Genomic DNA, 8,100 nt, shown 5'->3' on the forward strand with positions numbered 1-8,100 from the left:
TTAATTTATGGCAACAGCGGCCATGGAATCAACTTCAGGCGCTGATGGTGTCTGATCGTCTAAATTATTAGGCTCCAATACAGAGTAAGGAGGTGGAGGGGTATCTGGATTGGCGCTTAAAGTGCTGTTGTGCCTACTTCCGGCTTGACTTTGTGGCGGGTTTATTTGCAGTTGAGAAATTATTTCATTCGTTACCGTACCGATAATTATGTCTAACTTTCTAGTTATATTTTCCGCTCCGGGAATTTTCAAAGTGAACTGAAACAACGACAATCATTGTAATATTTTAGCTTAGTGATATCATTACTGTGATTAACCCGTTTTAGTAACAAACAAACAAACAAAAAAAAATCGGTGAAAGCCACTAATTCTTATGAAATATAAAAATAAAATAGTACGGTATAAAGTTACTGAACCTCTGTTAAATGAGCACATTATCGTAAACCGTCAGTAAAGCGACGGGAGTTTGCACTAGTATTAGTTATTTGCAACTACTTCAAATGAAGACAAGAAGAACTAGTTAAGCAACGATGGATATTAACTAACCTCAAGTTGGTAATTGACCTTAATTAAAGGACAATTTAATAATGTTGGTGTTAAATAATCGGGCAAAGGTAGAGGTTCACTAGACCAGTGGATAGTTTGCCTAGCAGCTATGCGACCTGTCGATATTTTAGCTATTTCATAGCTTTTAGTATTGGATACACCTAGTAACAACAGTTATCGATAATTTCGTAAATAAAAAGCATCTTACAATAAGATAAATACTTAACTTATCCTGAGTATACGAACGAGTTAGCAAAAATTTCAACTGCTATAAATTGTAATATCATTAATTACTGTAATACCGTACCTTCTGCGTTATATTCTTCATTCCTAATCAGCGCTACTTCTAAAGCAGTCAGTCTCCTTCTGGAAAAGTTTCCTATTTCTGCATTAATTAAAATGGGCTCGAAATTTAAAAAGGCTTGACGTGCAATGCTTGCTGTAAGCTTAATATCACCAGGAATACATGCTAAACTGGTAACGGTTCTTTCCTCTATCAATGGAGATGGTGGAACCTAGAAAGAATTAATTTTAATGATGGATTGAAGCTGAAAGAGTAACTCTAAACATTTTACTATAATTTATTTACATGATCATTTAAAGAAACCTAGATTATAAACGGTTATGTTACTATAGAATTTGCAGTTGTATTTAATACTTTTATAGTTACTATCAGGATGTCAAAGAAACTGTATAAATATTATTTCTTCATTTTCTACAATTAAAAAAGAATTCAACTTTCACATTGATAATTTCTGAATCTAGGTATCGAATAAAAAACTTTTTGCAGTATGTCGTAGTGATTGAATTAAATGCCTGGATTTCTGAGAAGCATGAAAATGAAATATTATATTAATGGTACAGCTGAATCAACATGTACATGTAGGTCAATAGATGTACGCTGGTATGAAACGATTGCTTTTCATACTTTATCCTTACTAAAAAATATGGCACATCAATTCTGTTAGTATGTTCACTATTTCAAAGACTAAGATCAAAAAATATTATAATACCAACTAAAAAATAATTTACAATCAGCAGGACTGTATAAGAACGTTTAATAGACCAATATCAGCTTTTCTCTGCATTGATTGACTTTGAGGAGAGATATTAAATTAAATTATATTTATAAAGCTATGTTTAAGATCTGGCATTATGCATTGATGCTTTTCTACTTAGAATAGAAATATCAGGGGCAGTATTACTACTACACATCTACAGTATTTATGAAAGTGATACCTGAAGCATGAAACAACTTGTATCCGGTACAATATCATAAAGATATTAAAATTTATCAAATAGTTACCAAATTTTAATCATTTATGACCGATTGAATGGCAATAATAACTATTACGAGAGAATTTTTCAATACGAGTTAAATAGTACTTAATGGTATAGTACTCTAGTAGCTATACTACTCTAAAGTTTAGTTATAATGGAGTACATCTGTAGAATTATGACAAGTATCAAAATATAATTGATTATTCAAGATAAAATTTAAAGGTCTTTTAGCTATTAAAATGTAAAGATATGATTGGAGGAATAAGTTTTAATGAAGTTGAGAGTAAAACTATAAATACCCTATCTTAGCTTGGATGAGTTGTACAAATCTTACCGAGAAAACAGGGTCGTCAACGTTCAGGAGATGTTGCACTTGAAAAGGTTTATAGACGTTATCGCTTTTCTTTTCACTATAATTAACTACGCAGTGTACATAATATCGTATAGCGTTCGGAGTAACTTTCTTTTCTTTGTGACGTTGTAAAGAAGAAGGCAAATCTGTAGGTAAGTTACAGGAAAATGGAAATCGATGCTCCCCTTCAGGTATAATACTAAGACCCCTTGTGTCATCTAGCAAATGTCAAAAGTCATATAATAAATCAAAATTTAATACTACTAATGATAAATTCTTGATCTACTTATTAACAAATGATTTTACAGTATGCTGTCCAATGTCTGTAATTGATAGATTAAAAATTATTTATTATTGTATTCTAATGAGTAATGAAATAAAGTTTTAAATCCGGTTATACGTGACACAGCTCTGTACTAGATTGAACCAATATTATGAAAGACAGTGCATTGCAAGTAGCTTAGTGCTAATGGTAGTTTTTCTCGTTTCAGTAACCTAGATTTTCTCTACTACCATTTTTGAATATAACTGCTTTTTAATACGAGATCCATTTTCATATGCGGTATCGGTTGCTTTTTAAATATTATTGAATTTTTCGATTATCTTTCGAGGTTGGGTACATTCGTATATAGATGTAGCCTTGGTATTAATAATAACTTAAGACTACCACTGAATAATTAAGATTTTAACGGTTACAATTGCACTACTAATATGCTGTCTAAACGTCATTGGCAATCTAGCCTAAATATACTATACGAAATAACATCTTAGTAAAGGTCTAACTAACATTGCTAGCATTAGTTAACATTCAATTTTCTTACCTGTGCCACATACTAATTGGAAGTAATCAAGGTAGACTTTTTCGGCTTTATGTACTAGATTCTGACGTTTACCATCGGTATCTTGACAAACTTCAGTTACTTCTGTATCGGCTTTACCAAAAACGTGCACTTTAATATTAACAACGGCAACATTGCCAAGTGATTGCAATAGTACCACACCACTTAATTGATCACGGGCTCGATAAAATTTCTTTCGATCATCGTCGAAAATTAATTGAATCGATTTGGCTTTCTTAGGCATATCTTACTTACGACTGTACTAGTCAAGTAATTGTAAAATAGAGTGATCCGAATGATAAAATAATATCAAACCTAACCGATCATGCTGATATAGAATTCCAAAGGAGAAGTTTTCTCATACTTTACAAACACGCACATATTTATACTACTGCAGTAACCATTACCTTCATTAATGTACCAAACTTTTGTTCTCATAGTAAATCAACAATTAAAATACGACGACGTAATATTTGTTATTAGTCAATAAAATATGCAAGCTATAACCACTTAGCTTTAGATGTTATTATAACTATACTAGTATAAGCGTAATCATTCTGTACAAGTAGACTAACCTAAGAAAAGTACAGCAATAATAGCCGATGTGACCTTGTATTGTCCATATGCTAATCAATTATTTGAATCTATCAAATAAATGATGACTATTTACCTGAAATCAACTACTTTTCAACCCATCATTGCCATTCATTGGTCGTTTCAGCTATTACCATATATACAGTATATAAATACAAATGCAAATCGATGACTTGATATTTACTGAACTCTCTCTCTCTCTATATATACTGTATGTGTTAGTTAGTTATAAGAATATGACGTCATAATTAATGGCCGATTCTACTCTTCTATTCAATTCTACAAGGGATCATTGGTACTGTTTTCTATGATTGTGGTCTAAATTTTACTTATAAAAACTGCGCATGCTAATGATTACCACTACATTATTTCTGAAGTCAAACAATCGATTGCAACGTTTCAGTAATGGTGCCATCGTCGAGAATAGAAGAGGATGCTAAAATACTTTTGGAAAAGATCGATGGATTACATCATAATCGACGTAAATTGTACTTGATGGTAGAGTATAACGGAAAATTATTCTTGATTCTGACGTTGTTCATGCAATAATTATGATAGAACTGTTTAGACATTTATCTGGTAAAAATTTCAGCTATATCAAGTCTGGTATTATTATTGATGCAACAATTTTAGAAATTGAAGACGGCAAAATTAAAATTGTTGACAAGTACAATATTGTCAATTCAGTTTGAAAATTTCAGCCTTAGTCCGCGTTGCCGATGTACTTAGAGTACCGTGCAGCTTGAAAGAAGAATAGTGGAATAAATAATATTCATTGGTGCTTTCCCTATTAACCCTTTAATTTAGAAATTTACAGCTACATGAAATCAGATATTACCATTAGTAGAATTCATTAGAGGTAGAAAGGTGGCATAAATGGGTTAATTACTAAAATTTTTTATTGTCGAGTTGAAAATTGAAACCGCACCGTGTCATATCAACAACTGTAGCATATTAGACACCGTATAGGTTGCCTGAATAAGGTCAGCTTGGGATGATTTTTCGTTCAAAAGTTGAACATTTTAGTAGCATAGAACAGAATTCATTCGAACATAAAAATATAGTGATTGATTTGATACCTTAAGAACACGAGCTAGCGTGAATAAGATTACTTATTAATGTTTTTTTCATTTATCAAATTGAAAATTTCAGCTGTATCGAGTCGAATATACGTCTGATGATCAGTAAATTTATCAATTCAAGTTGAGTGAATAAAATCTTTTTCTTCTTCTGCTGGTATTCATTCAAAAAATCATCCCTTTTGAATATAGTGAATCAAACGGCATTACTTTTTCAGTATCTTTTAGGCTTAAAGCGAAACGACGACCAAAAATGTCTGGTATATCATTTAGCTATGTAATTGTTGTTATTTTAGGTGTCATAGCATAGATAAAGCTGGCGGCTTGTGCTAAATATCGTTGTAAATTAAAATTAACTATAAAAATTTCATTACAAGCTAAGAGCTAAAATTTTTTACTTTCATTCCAATATTATATTGGCTTGATTAACGATACAGAAAAGTTAAGAACAATTGTGATGTATAAATCCAAATATGGAATAAGTGACAGAATACATCCGAAATGTATTAACCAGGCGACTTGACTTTTATTTTTTCGTTTGAATACGATATGAAATTCTATGAAATGTGATATCACGAGATGAAATGATAATTAATTATAATTTTTCAAAAAATAAAATGCGATGCACATCTTATACGTCTTTGATTATATTCAACACATAATTTAGTCTTTGATATGTACTAGTGTGTATTTCTAGAGTATTACGCCTAATTATCTGCATAATTACTATGTACATCAGAGATGCGTAAAGTTTAGGATTTCATTGACAGTTTTCCTTGCACATTTAGAAAATAATTATCATTCGGAAAACAAGAATTACTTAAGTCTTTTCTTAGCACTATTAATCATATTATTGCATATGAGAATAAGGCTTACTAAGAAACAGAATTTATAAATCCTCCAAAACTAATTCTTTAAATTAGTAGATTTCAACGTTTAGACCAATTTAAAATTGAGGATCGGATCTGTAGTAGAAAGTTTAATAGAAAATTATTTATATGATGCAGTTATGAAAGGTAACGTTAAAAATCATGCTAATTGTTATCTTAATTAATTATTTAAATTATGTTCATTTCGTTCTCTTTTGTTCACTGATATACCTTAAATGAGTGTAATATCAAGATGCACTAATCATTTAGAAATATTAATCAACTTCAATTAAAATTCCTTCCCAGAATTAGTTATCCGTAATAGATAGCAAGGTTCTTGAATTTTTATAGATTTTATTTCTGCAACTAACGTCAATTAAGAACTTTAATGAATGATTTAAAAAGTACCGGCACTGCATAGCACTAGATTAGCCAGTTTTAGTGATATTCGAATATGATAACTACTAACGTGTAAAATTATTCAGTCAATGGTATCGTGCAACCTAAAACAGTTTCTACTGGGCCTCAATTTCGTTCTTCTTAATAGACGTGATATTTGGATTGCAATACCTAACATTTTTTTAAGAATCGCTTAAAATTATAAATAAGTCTGAATTAAATTTGAATTTCGTCACTATTTTACTATAACTTGTGCTGTAGTACCGTTACGAGCTTATTCTATGCAAAGCTGAGAATGTTTCCAATGCTAATGATAAAGTAACTTTGCATTTAATTTTACAACGAAAGAAGTAGTTCATAAATATAGTAATAATTTGCCTTGAGTCTGTGCGCAGATCTTAATATAAAAGCAGCAATATTATCTTAAATATAATATAGAATAGTACCATATTTTATTTTCAATTACCATACAAATCACCACTATACACGTTAGTTTAGGTTTATAGAGTTAAAGCTTAGCTCTTTTATACCAGCAGATAAACATTACATAGCGCTTCGTAAGTTAATTAATTGTTACAGGAATGTCTTAGTATGATAAGCTACAGTTATCTTTAACTTAATATTATCGGGCATCAAGATTTAAACATAAAATACGCGCTTTGCGCAGTAAATCGTATTAGAAAGAATAACTAATTCCTTGCTGCTATTACGGATTAATTTTATTTAGCTGCATAGTTACTCTTGCCATGAATTAATTTGCGACCAAACTTAGATGTAATGAAAACATGCAAGATAGGGTTTAGGCAACAGTTAGCGGGAAATAATAAAATAAGTACTGGTGAAACTCTAATAAATTCTAAATGATGAACTTTTATGCTCGGCCACGAAATCATTATTCCGAAAGCAGTAAATGTGCCGGGAAACCAACATAACAAATTGGTTGCACCGGTTGCAATCGCAACTGCGAGAACATTTTTTTCGCCCTTTGCTGCATTAAACATGATGGATCCACTCTGGCGAATCCATTTTAGCTTTAGTGTTATAGCAATATACAGCGAAATAATTACTCCATAAATAATCATACAAATGGTATATTGAATAACTAATAAAATTCGAATAAAGGGTCTTTGTATATTATCAAAAATGCATAGATTGTGATAGCGGTATGAGAATACACGTATGTGATCATTGCTATCCCATGTTAATTTGGCAAAAATGACTATCAAAATAGACATCAGTAACGCAAGTAGCCATCCGAATCCAACTGCTAGTTTTGTTATAAATGCGGTTATCATGTTATGGAATTGGCTAGGATAACAAATGCAAATATATCGTTCGATAGCAATGCATAAAATAATATTTACTGACTGTGTTGTAGCCGCTATATATAATATACGTGCCATATGACAAGAAATACTTGTTACCCATTCTTCTGAAGGGTTAGTTAGATTATATCGAGCGCAATGATCCTCCCTATGTTCATGACGTGAATGACGATGATTAGGATCTGTGCTATCATTCCAAAATAGTTTCTTTCTATAATGTAAGTCGGCAGCGGCTAGGATAATAAGATAGATACAACCGAATAAATCGGATATTGCTAGGTTAAAGGTTAGAATATTAAAGCAGTAATTAGTTATATAATTTTTACGCTGACGCCTTGGAAAAGGTGGGATGTGATTACCAAAACCAACATTTCCATTATTATTAATGATACGATTAGAATCAATGCGATTTTGGCTGTGTATTCGCTCTTTTAGCAAAATATAAACGTTAGCCATGCAGCCAAAGATGCCACAAAACCATGTAAGAATGATAGCAAATATATTATCATACAATATGGAATTCATGTAAATATTAAATGTATCGCCTTTGCAAGGATTGGCTATGAAAATTGATTTTCGAAGATATAAAATATATAGGTTTCTTCGTATACTTTTCTAATGGTCGATTGTAGTAAGATGCCATAAATGATGAGAAGTTATCAGTTTTTAAGTATTTTTATTTATATTATTTTTTAGAGTGTCATTTTCTAATTCAGGAAGCATTAGTTTGAATTACTTGATGAACACCTGTTTTAATTTAACAATGTAACCATTAAACTACCAAACAAATTAATCAATAACGTTTCTTTGATAAAT

The 8,100-nt window shown here is 31.0% G+C and overlaps 2 protein-coding genes across 2 annotated transcripts; both read right to left on the minus strand.

Moving 5' to 3' along the window:
• On the minus strand, positions 1–3,262 carry TRIADDRAFT_57433 (uncharacterized protein; the record flags this gene model as incomplete). Its single annotated transcript, XM_002113682.1, has 5 exons — positions 1–258; positions 547–707; positions 854–1,061; positions 2,162–2,397; positions 3,001–3,262. 5 exons carry the CDS (start codon positions 3,260–3,262, stop codon positions 1–3), a joined length of 1,125 nt encoding a protein of 374 aa, XP_002113718.1.
• A 3,416-nt stretch (positions 3,263–6,678) lies between these two features.
• Positions 6,679–7,740, minus strand: TRIADDRAFT_57434 (expressed hypothetical protein; the record flags this gene model as incomplete). The annotated part of the gene is made up of 1 exon (XM_002113683.1): positions 6,679–7,740. The coding sequence occupies one exon, from the start codon at positions 7,738–7,740 to the stop codon at positions 6,679–6,681; it is 1,062 nt and encodes a 353-aa protein (XP_002113719.1).
• Positions 7,741–8,100: the final 360 nt, after the last annotated feature.

This window comes from Trichoplax adhaerens, genomic scaffold, assembly GCF_000150275.1.
Source record: "Trichoplax adhaerens TRIADscaffold_6 genomic scaffold, whole genome shotgun sequence".
Lineage (NCBI taxonomy): Eukaryota > Metazoa > Placozoa > Uniplacotomia > Trichoplacea > Trichoplacidae > Trichoplax > Trichoplax adhaerens.